This window comes from Hemiscyllium ocellatum, chromosome 1, assembly GCF_020745735.1.
Source record: "Hemiscyllium ocellatum isolate sHemOce1 chromosome 1, sHemOce1.pat.X.cur, whole genome shotgun sequence".
NCBI classification, from domain to species: domain Eukaryota; kingdom Metazoa; phylum Chordata; class Chondrichthyes; order Orectolobiformes; family Hemiscylliidae; genus Hemiscyllium; species Hemiscyllium ocellatum.
In genome coordinates, this window is record NC_083401.1 from 101,507,371 (window position 1) to 101,526,636 (window position 19,266).

Genomic DNA, 19,266 nt, shown 5'->3' on the forward strand with positions numbered 1-19,266 from the left:
ATTTTAATTTGCAGAGGTAAATTCAATACTGAAACAGTATTCCTGCAATGATGGGATCTAAGAATAAATACTGTGTGTCATATACGTGCTTTACTGAGTTGGCAAATTGATCTGAATACTCATAACTAGTTACAACTTCCCTTCCCTTCCCATCCACAACATCCAAAATGGTGGCCTGGCCACAAAAGTCATTTTAGTTTAATTTTAAAAAGTTCATATCAGTTTTGAATCACCCTCTTAATTTTCCTTGCAATCACCTGCTGATTGGTCTGAGTTTCAAGAGCCAGTTTGCTGTCCTTAATTGGACCTCAAGCCTGGAGAAAATTCACAAATAGTGATTGTTCTATCAAAGGTGCAACTTCTATCCAATGTTGCAACCTCATGGTTTCAGGATTCTGAAGTTCAAATTGAAATTCCTGTTCATGACAAACCTAAATATCAGGGGAAAGTGAGGACTACTGATGCTGGGGATCACAGTTGAGAGAGGGTTGCTGGTCAGGCAGCATCCAAGGAAGCATTTCTGATGACAGGCTTATGCCCGAAACGTTGATTCTCTTGTTCCTCAAATGCTGCCTGGCCTGCTGCGCTTTTCCAGCACCACACACTCAGAGCTAAAATGTCACCCAGGATTATTAACATAATAAAGTGTTCACTTTGTTAGTGTAAAAATTGTGATGCAACGTTGTTACTAGACATGACACACTTAGTCTATAATTCATCTGTCTGTAGAGTTTAGGTGACTTTTGTTCATGTTTGGCAGAAAATTTAAAAGAAAGTTGAAGAGTAGGAATGACTTGGTAGTGTAAAATTATGCATTCAAATACTTATAATAATGAAATGGCTTGTCTACTGGAATTTGACCTTCGATGACTGCAGTTCATGAAAACATCCACCAGGCGGCAGTTGTTCTGTTTTGAAATTTAGCCTATTTGGCTTCAGTAGAACAACTAATCGATTGGGCATTGGTTCTTGCTTTTAACAAGCTTTATACACTGGTGATTAAATTATTCTTTCTAGTGAATTCAAATACTGGTTGTAAATTTTATTACAAATAAGAATGGATATGCTATCCCCACTTTTGTTGCAGATACGTTTAAACGTTCTTATTGTTATTTTCAGTATGGTGGGGACATAACCCGTAAAATGAAACTTCTGAAGAGGCAAGCTGAAGGAAAGAGAAGGATGAGAAAAATTGGCAATGTGGAGATACCAAAAGATGCTTTTATAAATGTACTAAAGAGACAACAGGACAAATAGAGTAACATGTAAATAAAGAGCCCATTCCTTTCTGTTTAAACCTGGATATTTATATCACTGTTATTTGAGATATGTCATTGATGTAGACAGGTAAACCCATCCATCATTGCACTTAAGAAATAGAAATTTAGAATATTTTGAAATGATAAGCTGTATATAAATGCAAGTATATCACCATGTGGTATTCTTAGAACAATGCAGTCAGCCTCAATAATCACTAAGAACTCCAACTGGAAGTGAAGTCTTCATGTATTATCCCTTTACTTACAGTTAAAACTTTAGTTTGGTTCATTGCTGAAAACTGCCCATGTTAATAGCTCTTGAGTTCTGTGAAATATTTTCATCATTCTCCACAAGAGTGGATCAATACAATGAAGTTATGTTGAACGGCTTATTGTTAATTACCTGATGTTTATTTTTGCAAAAGTTTTTTTTGTCAAATGAATCAATTTTAAAGTGAGATATATAGTTTCAATAAAAATTCTAAACCTACTGCATTCCTTTTGTTTTTGAAATCTGCACATTGTATCTGTATGGCAAGTTATTCTAAAAAATGATCAACAAAGGAAAATAAACTGAGCAGTCTTCTTGAAAGCGAGCGAGGTGCTCTTACCTGGTAACCTGGCATATTTCTACTATCTTGAACAGAAAATCAGCAAGATTCACTCATTCTTCAATTTTGTCCATTAGGAGAGAGAATTGCATTGAAGTATTGTGCTAATTTGTGTTCTCTTGTTGAGTTTTGGAGGAAAAAGTAATTAGAACTATTTTCATGATTGTTGAATTTGATATCTTGGACTTAGAAGCTCAAGCTCCCTTTTACACAGGAACTCAAAAGGAAAAGAAAGAAAAATTGCTTAAATAGTGCACTTTGCATGATAATAAGATGTCTTTTTTCAAACTTCTTTCATGGGATATGGGTGTCACTAGTAAGACCACCATTTGTTGCCTGTACCTAATTGCCCTTGAACTGAGTGGCCACTTCAGAGGACAGTTAATAGTCAACGACATTGCAGTGGGTCTGGGGTCACGTGTCGGTCAGATTGGGTAAGGACAGCAGATTCCCTTCTGAAAGGAGCATTGATGAACCAGATGTAGCATCACTGGATACCAGTGTTATACTCCAGGTTTATCATTATTGATGAATTCAAATCCCACCAACTGCTTTTGTGGGCAATCAACCCATGTTTACAGAGCATTGGTCTGGGCCTCTGGATTACTATTGATTACTGCTTTCCCATTATGCCTCTGTTTTCTCTGTCCAAAAATGCTTCACAGTCAATTAAGTACTTTTGATATGTAGTTACGATTGTAAGATAGGAAACTGGCAGCTAATTTCCACAACGAGGTCTACAGAGCGTTGGTTGAAGGATAAATGTTGGCAGTGCATGATAAAATTGAATCATTTGTTAGTACATAAAGAAACTAATTGTCTCTTTCAACCAAGGTCTGGAAGAGCAATTCACCAAGTCCTCCTCTTTTCCTTCCTTATAACAATGCAAATCTTTTTTTTTTCAAGATTATTCTCCAAGTTTCTTTTGAAAGTCACAATTTACTGCAGGGATTCAATAAATGTACCGTTTACCATGCTGGGATGCATCATACTGTGAATTCTGACTTGCCATGCAAATGATTTTCCTCCTGTTGAATTGCTACTTTTGTCAGTCATTGAATCCCAAAGGATGTGTTGGAGATGCTGCTGATGAAACTACTGTAGCACATTTACATTTCACTGACCATTCAGCTGTCTCTGAATTGCAGGGGTGTAGTAACAACAATTATTGTGTGCACTCTGACTTCTGTTGACCTATGGATGCGTGTTCTGAAACATTCGTTGCAGTAATTTGTAAAAGTTTGAGCGAACATTGTAGATCCAGTGTACTAATGTATGGAAAGTGCTTAATATAATTTAGTGTCCAACCTATGTGAGAGCGTTGTCAGTTGAGTTGATATGAATTTTGCTTTGGCAATAATCAAGGCCAGATCAAGACTTGATGCAAAGTTGAAAAGAATATGAACAGCTTACAAATTTGTGACAGAATCAGCAATGTCACTGCAGTCACCTGCTAACTATATTGTAAATGTCTGTAGAGAGCAGTTTCACTTTGTTATAGAGGCAAGTGAGGTTAGAGTTTTTAATCTGGATGTTATTCCATTCCATCTTTGCAGTGAGGAGACATTGTCAGGCAGATTGTAAATAGTACAAGGGACATCACCTGTTTGAAACAATCTGCTTTGGATCTCCCCCAAGCTTCTGATGAACTTATTTGGACATCCAGTTTATGGAGCTTACTTCATACTGCATCGCGATTTATTGAGTCAAATGCTTTGTTAGGTTGACGCATGCACTGAATGTGTTTTGGATTTTACTGGCAGCAAAACCATGTCAAAGGTTCTTCTACTTAGCCTAAATTTGAGTATTTTACAAGCCGAACATGAGTAGCGCAGATGCTGGAGATCAGAGTCGAGAGTGTGGTGCTGGGGAAAAACAGGTCCGGTAGCATCCGAGGAGCAGGTAAACCGACGATTCGGGCAAAAGCCCTTCGTCAGGAATGAGGCTGGGAGCCTCCGGTGTGGAGAGATAAATTGGAGAAGGGTAGGGCTGGGGGAAGGTGAGTGAAGCTGTGTGTGTAATGGTGTGGATGGAGGTGGGGGAAAAGATGATAGGTCAGAGGGGAGCGTGGTGCAGATAGGTGGGAGGGAGGAAGGACAGATGGGACAGGTCATGAGGACGGTGGAAGGTTGGAAGAGGATAAGGTGGGGGGAGGGGAAGTGAAGAAACTGGTGAAATCCACATTGATACCATGGGGTTGGAGGGTCCCGATATGAAAGATGAGATGTTCTTTCTCCAGGCGTCGGACGGTGAGGGTGTGGTGATGTTGGAAGCCCAGGAGCTGCATGTTCTCGGCAGAGTGGGAAGGGGGAGTTAGTATTCGGCCACAGGGTGGTGGGGTTGGTTATTGCCGGTGTCCTGGAGATGTTCTCTGAAGTGCTCTGCGCGTAGGTGTTCTGTCTCCCCAAGGTAGAGGAGATTGCATCAGGAGCAACGGATACAATAAATGACGTGTGGAAGTGCAGGTGAAACTCTGGATGTGGAAGGCACCTTTGGGGCCTTGGACGGAGGTGAGGGGAAAGGTGTGGGCGCAGGTTTTGCAATTCCTACTGCAGCAGGGGAGGGTGGGTTGTTAGGGGGCCTGGACCTGACAAGGTAGTCACAGAATGAACAGTATTTACGGAAAGCGAATAGGGGTAGGGAGAGAAATATATCCCTGGTGGTGGGGTCTGTTTGTAGGTGGTGGAAGTGAAGAATGATGCGATATATACAGAGATTGGTGGAGTGGCAGGTGAGGATGAGGGGGATTCTGTCCTTGTGGTTGGAGGGGTGGGTTTCGAGGATGGAGGTGGGGATGTGGATGAGATGTGCTGGATGGCAACCACGTGGGAGGGAAATTTGCTGTCTTTAAAGAAGGAGGCCATCTGTGTGGTGGAACTTGTCCTCCTGGGGCAGATGTGGCAGAGGCAGGGAAATTGGGAGTAAGGGATAGCATTTTTGCAGGAAGTTTAATCCGGGTAGCTGTGGGAGTCGGTGGGTTTGTAGAAAATGTCAATGTTGAATTAGTCACTGTTGAGAAAGATGGAGAAGACCAGGAAGGGGAGAGAGGTGTCAGAGATGGCCCAGGTGAATGCAGGACACACTGTCCACTGGGTGCTCACCATTTGTATCTTCCTTTCCCAATGCTTCCTGTCCAAACATTGGAGTCACAGCCAACTCTGGCATTAAAGTACCTCAAAAGGATGATTGTTTATTTTTCGAGATGGTAATGAGTACTCCTGCTTACGAAGAAGGCTGCTATAAAGGATTTTCTCAATGCCTTTTGGAAATTCAGAATACTGATCCACATCTCTAAAAGAGACTGAATTTTGTGCCAAATTATTTCTAATGACTTCTGCACCAGCAAAGTTAAATGTAGTGTCAAGTAGATACTGATTTACTCCTTATACTTAGTTTGAACCAATATGCAAATACTTGCAATTGTCCAATCCTTTGCAGTGCACTTACATCTAAGATAGATTTGAAGATTATGGTCTGTGACAGCGATTTTCAACCCTTCTTTTAATTTTATTCTCGTCTCACTCTGGTGCCTTTTCAACAAAAATCGGAGGATGTGGGTATCGCTGGATGGGTTAACATTTATTGTCCTTTGAGAGAGTGACAGTGAGTTATGTAGAACATAATGCAGCACAGAAACAGGCCTTGCAACCCACAATATTGTGCTGAACATGATGCCAAATTAAACTAGTCCTTTCTGCCTGCCCTTGGTCCACATCTCTCCATTCCGTGCATGTGTGTGCGCTTATCTAAAAGCCCTTTAAATAACCATACTGTATCTGCCTCCACCACTACCCTGGCAGTGCCTTCCAGACTCCTACCAATCTGTATAAAAAAACTTGCCCTACATCTCCTTTGAACTTTCCCCTCTCACCATAAATGCATGCCCCCGAGTATTAGATACTTCAACAGTGGGTAAAAGATTCTGACTGTCTACCCCATCTATGCATTTCATAATTTTATACACTGCTTTCAAATCTCCCCTCAGCCTACACCACTCTAGCGAAAACAACCTGAGCTTTTGTAGCCTCTCCTTAGAGTTTATACTCTCTAATCCAGGTGCATCCTGGTAAACCTCTTCTGCACCCTCTCCAGAGCCTCCACATGCTTCCTGTAATGTGGTGGTCAGAATTGAACACGGTACTCTTAAGTGTAGTTTAATCAAAGTCTTATAAAGCTGTAACATGACTCTTGTACTTAATTCATTGAACAAAAAAAGTGAAGAGAAGATTTGTAGCTCAGGTTGAGGTTCTGGATGTAGGTTTGCTCGCTGAGCTGGAAGATTCATTTTCAGATGTTTCGTCATCCTACTAGGTAGTCTCTTTAGTGGGCCTCCAGGCAAAGCATTGCTGATGATTCCTTCTTTCTATTTATATAATGTTTGGGGTTCTTTTTCATTTCCTGTTCTTTTTCTCAGGGGGTGATTGATGGGATCTAATTCGATGTGTTTGTTGATAGCATGTTGATGTCATGCTTCCAGGAATTCTCGTGCATGTCTCTGTTTGACTTGTCCTAGGCTGGATGTATTGTCCCACTCAAAGTGGTGTCCTTCCTCATTTGTATGTCAGGAACCTAGTGAGAGAGGGTCACGTCCTTTTGTGACTAGTTGATGTTCATGTATCCTGGTAGCTAGTTTTCTGCCTGTCTGTCCAATTTAGTGTTTGTTATAGTTCTTGCACAGTATTTTATAAATGACATTAGTTTTGATTGTTGTCTGTATAGGGTCTTTCAAGTTCATTAGCAGCTGTTTTAATGTGTTGGTGGGTTTGTGGGCTACCGTGATGTCAATGGGTCTGAGTAGTCTGGCAGTCATTCCAAGATGTCTTTGATGTAGGGGAGAGTGGCTAAGGTTTCTGGATGTGTTTTGTCTGCTTGTTTGGGTTTGTTGCTGAGAAATTGGCAGATTGTGTTCATTGGGTACCCATTCTTTTTGAATACACGGTATAGGTGATTTTCCTCTGCTCTGCGTAGTTCCTCCGTGCTGCAGTGTGTTGGCTCATTGAAATAATGTTCTGATGCATCTTCGTTTGTGGATGTTGGGATGATTGCTTCTGTAGTTCAATATTTGGTCCGTATGTGTTGTTTTTCTGTCAACGCTGATTTGAAGTTCCCCATTGGCTGTTCGCCCTACTATGACATCTAGGAATGGCAGTTTGTTGTTGTTTTCTTTCACTTTAGTGAATTTTATATCAGTAGGGTGTTATTGATGGATTTGAAGGTTTCCTCTAATTTGTTTTGTTTAGTGATGATAAAGGTGTCATCCACGTAGTGGACCCAAAGTTTGGGTGGGATGGTTGGCAGAACTGTTTGTTTGAGTCTCTGCATTACTGCCTCTGCTAAGAACCCTGATATCGGAGATCCCATGGGTGTTCCATTGGTTTGTCTGTAGGTTTTGTTGTTGAAGGTGAAGTGGGTATAGGTCCACTAGCTTGACGATACTGTCCTTGCTGATGAAGTTAGTGGTGTTTGGTGTATGTGTCTTTGGGTCTTCTAATAGTGTAGTCAGTGTTTCCTTGGTTAGATTAATGTTGATTGATGTAAACAGGGCTGTTACATCAAATGAGACCATTATTTCATCCTCTTCTCTCTTAGTGTCTTTGGTGGTCTTCAGGCATTCCTGGGTTGAGTGGATGGAGTGGCGTGAGTCTTCCATTAAATGTTTTAGTCTTTGGTGTAGTTCCTTGGCCAGTTGTTCCAGGTAGCGAGACTATGGGTCTGAAGGGAGGCTCCTGGTTTGTGAATTTTGGGTAATATACTATATGCCTCCTTTTCTATTCTATCTACATGTGTGGTTACTTTCAGGGAGCTAAGGACTTGACTCCAAGATCCTTCTGTATATCAATGCTGTTCAAGTCCTATCATTAACTGTATACTTCTCCTTAACATTTGATCTCCTAAAGTGCAGCACCTTACACATACATGGATCAAACTCCATCTACCACTTCTCTGCCCATATCTGCAACTGATTTTTATCCCACTGTATCCTTTGACAACCTTCTTCACTGTCCACAACTCTACTGATCTTTGTATCATCTGCAAACTTACTAACCCGTCCATCTAAATTTTCATCTAAGTCATTTATAATATCATAAACAGCAAAGCTCCCAGTATAGATCCCTGCAGAATACCACTAGACCTGCACCTTCCCCCACCACCTTCTGTCTTCTTTGGGCAAGCCAATTCTAAATCCATTCGCCCAAGTCACTGTCGATCCAATGCACCTTAATCTTCTGGATGAGCCTACCATTAGGGACCTTGTCAAACGTTTTATGAAAATCCATGTAAACAACATTCACTGCTCTACCCTCATTGATCACCTTCGCTACCTCCTTGAAAATTTCAATAGTTACTAAGACAAGACCAGCTCTGCACAAAACCATCCTGATTGTCCCTAATTATGCTATGTTTCTCCAAATATGTGTAAGTCCAATCCCTAAGAATTCTCTCCAATAACTTCTCAACCACCACTGAGAGACTCACGGGTCTATAATTTCCTGTATTATCCCTGTTTCCCTTCTTGAAGAGGGTTAGGTACTCACCAGTCTTCTGGGACTTCTCCAGTGGCTAGTGCAGATAAAAACCTCTTGGTCAATACCCCAGCAATCTCCTCTATAGTCTCTTAGTAACCTGGGGTAGATACTATTAGGCCCCAGAGACTTATCCACCTTAATGCTCTTCAAGAGATCCAACACCATTTCTTTCTTGATCTCAAATTCTCCTATTAGCATGCTCCACACAAATCTTACTATTCACCATATCCTTCTGGGTGAATACCAATGCAAAAAACTCAGCTGACCCATATCCTCTGCCTCCAACCATAAGTTCTCTCCTTTATCCTTGAGTGGTCCTACCTTCTCCCTGGTTATCCTCTTGTTTTTAATGTTTCTATAGAATGCCTTGGGATTCTCTTTACTTGCCAAAGTTATTTCCTGAGCCCTTCTTGCTCTCCTAATTCCCCGCTTGAATACTTTCCTGCTTTCCTTATATTTCTCATAGGCCCTTACCTATGCCTCGTAGATGGTGGACAAGCTTTGGGAAGTTAGGAGGTGTGTTACTCACCACAGTATTCCTAGCCTATGACAGGTAGCCGCTGCTTTCCAAAAGTAGAGTGTTCCCAGGAAACTGTTTGTAAATCAAAAATGACGTAAAGTGAAGTGCATGATTTATATGGGAAAAAGTCCCATCGTTTTTACTCAAAGCAAGAATCGTCTTTGGATTCGCAAAAATAAATACTAATGTAGGTCTTTCATAAAAGCGAAAATGACGTAAAGTGAACATTTGAAAAGAGGGGGATACTTGTACTTATTATTGAATCCACTGTATTTACATGGGTGAATCCACCTGAGTTTCTAGTCAATGGTAACCCCAGCGTGTTGATAGTGGGGGTATTCAGTGATGGTAACACCATTGAATATCAAGAGGCAGTAGTTAGAATGAACTTTATTGGAATGGTCATTGCCTGGCATTTGTGTGGCGCGAATGTTTCTTGGACTTGCAGAGGGAATGGTGCTCATGAATTTATTTGAATTGAATTAGCTTGTCAAATGCACTCAAACTTTTACAGTCACCACATTACAGTGCCATCTTAGGTACTTAGATACTTAGGATCAAATTCTTAGGAAACAAAAAATCAGAAAAGTAAAGAAATAAGTAGGGTAGCATTATCGATTATAGGAATAAATTAGAAAAGTAAAGGTGTAAAGAGTTCAGAATATCAGTCTTTCTGACTCAGTCCATACCAGGACCTAGCCTCAAGGGAGACCCCACCATCCTGCCACCACCCTCGCTGGATCCATCAACATAGGACCCAATGTAGGTGCCATGTCTTCACCACTGTGCCTACTTCAGTACTGCTTGCTACACAATTAGTCCTCAGTTGTAGCTTCATTAGGTTGTCACATACCTTTAGGTATACCTTGTGCTGCTCCTGTTATGACAGGGTGGTAAAGAAGGCATTTGACACACTTTGTTTATCAACATTGAGTATAGGAGTTGGGATGTCATGGTGCAGCTGTACAGGACATTGGTAAGGCCACTTTTAGAGTACTGCACACAATTCTGGTCTCCTTTCTAGAGGAAGGATGTTAGTAAACTTGAGAGCTTGCAGAAAATAGTTACAAGGATACTGCTGGGATTGGACAGTTTGACTAACAGGGAAAGGCTGAGTAAACTGAGCTTTTATCCCTGGAGCTTTGGAAGCTATGGGGAAAGATTTAAAAAGTACCTGAAGGGTAACATTTTCATGCAGAGGGTGGTGCATGTATGGAATGAGCTGCAAGAGGAAGTAATGGGAGCTGATACAATTACAACATTTAAAAGGCATCTAGATGGGTACATAAATAGGAATCATTTAGAGGGATATGGGCCAAATGCTGGCAATTAGGACTAGGTCAGATTTGGATGTCCAGTTGACGTGGACAAGTTGGACCAAAGGATCAGTTTCCATACTGTTTGACTTTGTGCCTTCCTGCTCTCTTCATTGAACCAGGGCTGATCCCTTGGCTGAATGGTGCTGATCGACTGTATGGTATAGCAGGACAAGAGGTAATGGATTTTGTTGGATTCAATACAACCTCTGCTGATGATCCAAAGCAGTTAATGGGTGTCCCATCTTGAATTGCTCGATTTGTTGAAATCAAATCCATTTAGCATGGTGATAGTGAGACACACAAACAACAATCTTCAGGAAGATGAACTGTGTTCTGTACCTTTGGAGCAGCTGATTAGCACTGCTGCCTCACAGCATCAGGAACCTGAGTTTGACTGTCTGTGTGGAGTTTGTAAATGCACTCCACGTCTGTGTGGGCTTCTGCTCTGGTTTTCTCCCATGGTCCAAAGATGAGCAGCTAAGGTGGATTTGCTAAACTAACCTGTGGTGATCAGGGATGTGTAGATTAGGTGGGTTAGCCATGATAAATGCAGCTTAATGAAGATGGAGTTAGATAATTTTTGGAGGGTCAGCGCAAACTCAATGGGCCAAATGGTTTCTACCCGCACTGGAGGGATTCTATAATTTCCTTCACCACCTATTGCAGATCCAGTCTCACAGCTATGTTCATTTGGACTCAACCAGCTCAGTCAATAGTTGTGCTGCCAGGCCACTCTTATTGCTGATGGATATTGGAGTCCCCTAACTAGATGCTAACACAGCTTGGTGCTGCTCAGTGCTATGTCCTTCCATTGTCTGTTCACTGTTCACAAGCTGCCTGAACATCAAAGATCTGATTTCTTTTTTTTTCCACTCTCGAGATATTTTCCCAACACATCACTGCTGTCCATGCCATTCCAAGGATGGGAAGCTGAAGATATTTTATCCAGAAAAGAGAAGGTTGTGGAGTCAGCTCATAAATTTCTTTCTAAAGATAATGAGATGTTTCAGGAGGTTAGACAATCTGTCATATCATTTTGAGATCAGTAACAACCACCACCGTTTTGCTGTGAACTGCAAATGTTTCTAAATTAATCAAAAATTTTACTCCTGTTACGGTTGGTTCATGGGAGGATACTGAGGACTGCAGATACTGCAGGTCAGAGTTGAGAGTGTGATGCTGGAAAAGCACAGTAGGTCAGGCAGCATCTGAGGATCAGGAGAAGGGTTGACGAAGGGCTTATGCCCAAAACGTTGACTCTTCTGCTCCTCACTGCCTGACCGGCTGTGCTTTTCCAGCACCACACTCTTCAACGATGGTTGATTCATGCTACACCTGGCTTTTATAGAGTCTAGAGATGTACAGCACGGAAACAGACCCTTCAGTCCAACCTGTCCATGCTGACCAGATATCCCAACCCAATCTAGTCCCACTTGCTAGCTTCCAGCCCATTTCCCTCCAAACCCTTCCTATTCATATACCCATTCAAATGCCTTTTAAATGTTGCAATTGTACTAGCCTCCATCACTTCCTCTGGCAGCTCATTGCATACACGTACCACCCTGTGCATGAAAACATTGCCCCTCAGGTCTCTTTTATATCTTTCCCCTCTCACCCTAAACCTATGCCCTCTAGTTCTGGACTCCCCCAACCCTGGGAAAAGACTTTGTCTATTTATCCCATCCATGCCCCTCATAATTTTGCAAACCTCTACAAGGTCACCCCTCAGCCTCCGACACTCCAGGGAAAACAGTCCCAGTCTGGCCAGCTTTTCCCTATAGCTCAAATTCTGCAACCCTGGCAACATCCTTGTAAATCTTTTCTGAACCCTTTTGAGTTTCACAACATCTTTCCAGTAGGAATGAGACCAGAATTGCACGCAATATTCCAACAGTGGCATAACCAATGTCCTGTACAGCTGCAACATGACCTCCCAACTCCTGTACTCAATACTCTGACCAAACACCTTTTTCACTATCCTATCTACCTGCGACTCACTTTCAAAGAACTATGAACCTGCACGCCAAGGTCTCTTTGTTCAGCAACACTCCCTAAGACCTTGTATAAGTCCTGCTAAGATTTGCTTTCCCCAAAATGCAGCACCTTACATTTATCTGAATTAAACTCCATCTGCCACTTCTCTACTCATTGGCCCATCTGATCAAGATCCTGTTGTAATCTGAGGTAACCTTCTTTGCTGTCCACTACACCTCCAATTTTGGTATCATCAGCACACTTACTAACTATACTTCTGATGCTCACATCCAAATCATTTATATAAATGACAAATAGTAGAGGACCCAGCACTGATCCTTGTGGCACTCCACTGGTCACAGATCTCCAGTCTGAAAAACAACCCTTCACCACCACCCTCTGCCTCTGACCTTTGAGCCAATTCTGTATCCAAATGGATAGTTCTCCTTGTATTCCGTGAAATCTAACTTTGCTTACCAGTCTCCCATAGGGAACCTTGTCAAACACCTTACTGAAGTCCATATAGATCACATCTAACGCTCTGCCCTCATCAATCTTCTTTGTTACTTTTTCAAAAAACTCAATCAAGTTTGTGAGACATGATTTCCCATGCACAAAGCCATGTTGACTATCCCTAATCCCTAATTTGCCTTTCCAAATACATGTACATCCTGCCCCTCAGGATTTCCTCCAACAACATTGGGCAGCATGGTGGCACAGTGGTTAGCACTGCTGCCTCACAGCGCCAGAGACCCGGGTTCAATTCCCGCCTCAGGCGACTGACCGTGTGGAGTTTGCACATTCTCCCTGTGTCTGCGTGGGTTTCCTCTGGATGCTCCGGTTTCCTCCCACAGTCCAAAAATGTGCAGGTTAGGTGAATTGGCCACGCTAAATTGCCCGTAGTGTTAGTTAAGGGGCAATTGTAAGGGTATGGGTGGGTTGTGCTTCGGCGGGTCAGTTGGGACAAAGGGCCTGTTTCCACAAGTTGTTTCCCTCCAACAACTTGCCCACCACTGACATCAGGCTCACTGATCTATAGTTCCCGGGCTTGTCCTTCCCAGCCTTCTCAAACAGTGGCACCACGTTAGCCAACCTCCAGTCTTCTGACACCTCACCTCTGATTATCGATGATACAAATTTGAGCACTCAATACACAAGCATCCTCATAAATTAAAATTAAGTACTGTTCTGTAAACGCACTCTCAAAGAACAGTCATATTGAATTTGAAACAATAATTTATTTCTCTCTCCACAGAAACAGCCAAACCTGCTGTGTTTATCATGTAAATACTCACTTTACCAATGGAGCAAGCAAGTAAATATTCAAAAAGGAACACAAAATGTCCTCAGGATTTAGGAACACGGTGTGTCACTCAGCCATTCAATCTTGCTCCACCATCACTAAGATTATGACTGTTTTGATTACTCAGAATTACTGCCTCCCATCAATAAGTAATCCTTGGTTTGAATTCTTCGACAAGGGCAAATATTCTCACTTCACCCGCACCATCAAGCCCGCTCAGATTTTATATGTTTCAATCAAATCATCTTTTATGCTTCTAAACTCCAGAGGATAAAAGCCAAGCCTGTCTAACTTTTCTGAATAAGTTAACCCATCCATTCCAGACTTTACACCAGTAAACCTTCTTTGAACTGCTTCCAACATATTTGCATTGTTCCTTAAATAAGGCGATACTCTCTACAATAGTTCAAATGCAGTGTCCTCTATAATGAAGCATTACCTTCCTACTTCTGTATTCAATAATCTTACTACAAAAGAACCTTTAGGGATGAATGACCGCAATATGATAGAATTTTACATTGTGTCTGAGTGTGAGACAGTTCACCTGAAGCAAAGTATCATAGAATCCCTACATTTCAGAAGCAGGACCCATCAAAGAGCATCCCTCCCAGACCTATCCCTGCAAATCCACACTTCCCTCAGCTAACCCACCTAGCTTGCTTTTCCTGAATATTATGGGCAATTTAACATGGTCAATTCACCTAACTTGCACATCTTTAGACTGTGGGAGGAAACCAGAGCACCCAAAGGAAAACTACACAGACATACGGAGAATGTGCAAGCTCCATGCAGACAGTCATGCCAGGCTGGAATCGAACCCAAGTGCCTGGTGCTGTGAAGCAGCAATGCTAACCACTGAGCCATCTATGAAGCACAAGTTGCCTGAGCTGCATTGGGAAAATATATTAAAGGGAATGACTGTATATTGGTTATTGGTAGCCTATATAAAAAAAAATTTACATGGTTTACAGCAATTATATATTCCTTGAAGGTGCAAAGCAGTTAGTCAATTATGCTAGCAAAGCACATTGGGTATTGCATAAGATTAAAAGAAAAGGCTGATTCAGTGACCTGTCATAGTAATAAATCTGGGGATTGGGAAGTTCTTAGAACAAAGCAAAGGAGAAGCAAGAACCTGATAAGGAAAGGAAGAATACAAAGACAATCTTGCAAAGACCATAAAATCTTCTACGCGTACACAGAAACAATGTTTAGCTAAGACAAATATGAATCCATTAAAAGCTGATTCAGGACAATTTATAATGGGGATTAGGGAAATGGCAGGGAGGCTAAGGTAAATGATTACACAGAGGTAGGCACAAGAAATCTCCCAAAAACAGAGATCCAAGTGGTCAGGTAGAATGAGGAGTTGAAGGATATTAGTATTAGTGAAGGGGTTGTACTGGAAAAGAAAGAGGCTGAATTTTAATAAGGTAAAAACAATGACTGCAGATGCTGGAAACCAGATTCTGGAGTAGAGTGGTGTGGAAAAGCACAGCAGTTCAGGCAGCATCCGAGGAGCAGGAAAATCGACGTTTTGGGCAAAAGCCCTTCAACAGGAATCCAGCTTCCTGAACTCTAATAAGTCCCATGAAAGTATTTATGAGATATTCAATGCATTGCTAATCACCTTCCAAAATTCTATATTCTAGAATTTTTTTTCACAGACTGGAAGCTTGGCAATTTCACAACACTAGCTAGGATGCCTCCACTGGAGTCCAATACCAGGGGTGGGCACAAATTAAACATAAGGGGGATACCATTTAGGAAGATGAGGAGGAAAAATATTTTTACTCATGGGTGGTGAATCTTTGGAATTAACTGTCTCAAAGGGCTGTGGAAGTTCAGTCTCTGATATATTTAAAATACGGCTTTGTAATTTTTAAATTATCAACGATATCACTTTAGTGTGGGTAAAAGCATTCATCAGTCATAATTGGATTAAATAGTGGCACTGACCAAATGGTTTTCTCCTGTTCCTCTGTTCATAACTGGTCAACCCCTTCCACTAACAACACATGAAGTCCAGGCCATTCCCAAACTTGCTCCGACAAATAAGGGGAATGACCAGTTTGGGACTTGTTGCTGTTTTTTGCTAAGACAGTGGAAGTATGAGCTTTGGTTCCAAAAGGTTCTCAGCAAGTTGGGAGAGAATGAATCTGAGATGTAAGTTTTCACCAAGATTACTTTGTTTAGATTTTGCTATGTACTTCAATGTAGTTCTACATCACAACCTGGCAATGCCATTTCAAAACTTACACACAGATGGGCAAGAAAGAATATCAATTCCAGATAGATCTAGCAGCTAAATGACAAGTGAGTAGAATCAGCTGTTGATAATGCTGCACAGATTATCACAAAACTGGAAATTCAACAATGATATGTTGAACATAAATATTGTGCTTTTCTTGATAAACCCGTATTTTACTGTCATTATTGAATGCAATATGTATCTTTACCAGATGAATTTTAACCAACAAAAATTGACATGGCTAACTGGGATAGTGCAATGAAAATCAAATTCTAGTAATTCCAGAGTGAAAATGTAATGAGTCCACTGAATTGCCTCATTTTACCTCACTGCCTCATTCAGGCAGTCAATCCTTCATTAACAAGACAATAACTATTTATCATGATTAAACTGTCTTTAACAAAAGGAAGCACCATGAATTGTTAACTTGTAACTCTATAACAAACTCTATCCCTTTTTTAAAAAAGCCTAATTTTAAAAAAGACACAAAAGGAGGGAAAAAACTGTCAGATAAGCCCAGTTTTGGTGTCAGTTCAGATCAGATCACAAATCTCAATCAGCTTTTTCTGTTTTCTGATTCTTTGGCTGAGAATTTGCCCCATTTAGTGTTTCTGAAGGTGTTCTTTTTTCACCTCTTATCTTTTGACAGGCAACTTATGGAGAGCTGTTGTAGAGAAATGATGGGAGACTTTTCTGGTGCTTTGCCACACAGGGACGAGTGAGAGAGATTGAGGTTTCTGCTCTATTATCCACATACATTATCCAGGACACAAACATACAACAGACATGTCTAACATTCTCCCTCACTGATTGAATAAGGCAACATTGTAGATGCAACTCACAATGAGTTCCAGTAACTCAATTTGAAACAGAGGTTTCTTTGATTTAAAGCAGTATCATTTTCCATAAGGCACATATTACAGGTAAATTATTGTAGTGCTTTGAATTGTTTAGATTTGAGTGACCAACATCTATTGGTGATTAGAGTGAATGTGCTAAAATATAAATAATGTAGTGCTCATTGTATGCTAGATGTTACAACATGAAGAGGACGATCATCAATCCAAGTACATGTTGGTTTTTCTCCTCCACATAAACAACAGTCTTCATCCAATTTTTCGTCATGGAATTCTGTGCCTAATTTGATACACGTGACCCTTAATGTTTAAAATGTTCCACAATCATAGGCTAACTTTTGGGATTTTTCTATTGTTTACCTTTAACATTTATAAAAGGAGGCTAAACAGGTTTAGCTCTCTACCTGCAAAAAAATGCCCATCATTCTGGGTTTGATTTAAACCTAATGGAAAATCTAATGCTGTGATGGTGAGATCGTCTTCAAAAATTACTTTAAAGTAAAAACGTGATGCATTAATGTAATATCAAGCGAAGAAAATGCTGGAACAATTCATTACAATTAGGTAGTCCACTACCCTTGTTCATTATTTAAGTAGATGGTGATAATTTAAGTAGATCATTTATCTCAATTGCTAATGGACTGAGACCTCATTTAGACATATAGATCGCTAATAGTATGGAAAAAATTTGCCATGAAAACTAAACACAAAATCTAAACTTAGAAAGATTTTGCTTTCTAATTCATTAATTTAATTTATAGTAGCTGGAATATTAGAACTCATATTTAGTGCACTATTTATGTTTACAATGTATCTTAAAAGGCCAGTATCAAATTATTGGTACAACTTGGAATTGTGCCAAACATGTATTAATATCATTTTAATATCTTAATAAGTTACTAATATTTTATAACAAATCGTGATCGATTATTTTCTAACCTTAAGTTTGTCATCATAGAGTCATCAAGGTGTACAGCATGGAAACAGACCCTTCGGTCCAATTCGTTCATGCCGACCATTGGTCCTCAATTAATCTAGTCCCATTTGCCAGCACTTGGCCTATATCATCTAAACCCTGCCTATTCACATCCAGATACCTTTTAAATGTTGTAATTGTACCAGCCTCTACCACCTCCTCTGGCAGCTTATTCCATACCCCACCACCCTCCGCGTGAAAGAGTTGCCCCTTAGAATCCTTTTTTATCTTTCATCTCTCACCTTAAAACAATCCTCTAATTCTGGACTCCCCCCGCCACAAGGAAAAGACCTTGTCTATTTATCCTATCGTGCCCCTCGTGATTTTATAAACTCTAAGGTCATCCCCACCTCCAGCCCCCAACACTCCTAGGAAAATAGCCCTAGCCTATTCAGCCTCTCCCTATAGCTCAAACACTCCAACCCTGACAACATCCTTGTCAACCTTTTCTGAACCCTTTCAAGTTTCACAACATCTTTCCTATAGAAGGGAGACCAGAATTTCAGACAGTATTCCAAAAGTGGCCTAACCAATGTCCTGTACAGACACAAAGTGACCTTCCAACTCCTATCCTCTATGCACTGACCAATAAAGACAAGCATACCAAACACCACCTTCACTAACCTGTCTACCTGAGATTCTGCCTTCAAGGATCTTGAACCTGCACTCTAAGGTCTCTTTGTTCAGCAACACTCCCCAGTGTCTTACCATTAAGTGTATAAGCCCTACCCTGATTTGCCTTTCCAAAATGCAGCATCTCACATTTATCTAAATTAAACTCCATCTGCCACTCCTTGTCCAGTTAGCCTGTCTGGTCAAGATGCCTTTGGACTCTGGGGTAACCTTCTTCACTGTCCACTACACCTCCAATTTTAGTATCATCTGATAACTTACTAACTGTATCTCCTATGTTCACATCCAAATCATTTATACAAATGATGAAAAGCAGTGGGCCCAGCACCATTCCCTGTGGCACACCACTGATCACAGGCCTCCAGTCTGAAATGTAAATCTCTACCACCACCCTGTCTTCTACCTTCAAATGGTTAGTTGATCCACTAATCTCTGAGAAAAGAAATTTCTCCTCCTGTTTTAAATGTGTGACCCATAGAATTCATGCTGTGGATGCAGGCCATTCGGCCCAACAAATCCACAGTGACTCTCTGAAGAGCATTGCACCCAAACTCACCCTGCTACCTTAATACTATTTCCCATGGCTAATCCACCTAACCTACACATCCCTGGACACTATGTGCAATTTAGTACGGCCAATCCACCTAACCTGCACATCTTTGGACTTTGGAATAAAACCAGTCAACCCGAAGGAAACCCATGCAGACACGGGAAGAATGAACAAACTTCTCATAGACAGTCACCAGAGGCTAGAATCAAACCCAGGTCCCTAGTGCTGAGAGGCAACACTGAGCCACCCAGCCACCCATGATTCAGAGATTATGCCCTCTGGTCCCAAACTCTCCAGCAAAGAAAAACAGCTTTCTATATCTATTCCGGCAAGTCCTCTAAACCTCTATGTTTCAATAGTCTCCCATTCTTCTGAATTCTAACAAGTACAGATCATGATAGAACAGGCTGGAGGGGCTGAATTGCCTACTTCTAATTTATGGATCCTGACTTTCATGGCCTCAAAGCATTCTAGCAAATTGTCAGG

General features: G+C 41.1%; 1 protein-coding gene across 3 annotated transcripts in view; it reads left to right on the top strand.

Moving 5' to 3' along the window:
* guf1 (GTP binding elongation factor GUF1) overlaps positions 1 to 1,707 on the top strand; it is a 28,613-nt gene extending 26,906 nt beyond the window's left edge. Inside the window, exon 17 of one of the 3 annotated variants that reach the window (XM_060831035.1) lies at positions 1,120 to 1,706. In XM_060831035.1, coding sequence (XP_060687018.1) covers positions 1,120 to 1,257 — 138 coding nt within the window. In that variant the 3' untranslated portion in view covers positions 1,258 to 1,706. Of the gene's footprint in view, positions 1 to 1,119 lie in introns of all 3 variants that reach the window. The other 2 variants (XM_060831044.1, XM_060831053.1) reach the window with 2 other exon arrangements.
* Positions 1,708 to 19,266: the final 17,559 nt, after the last annotated feature.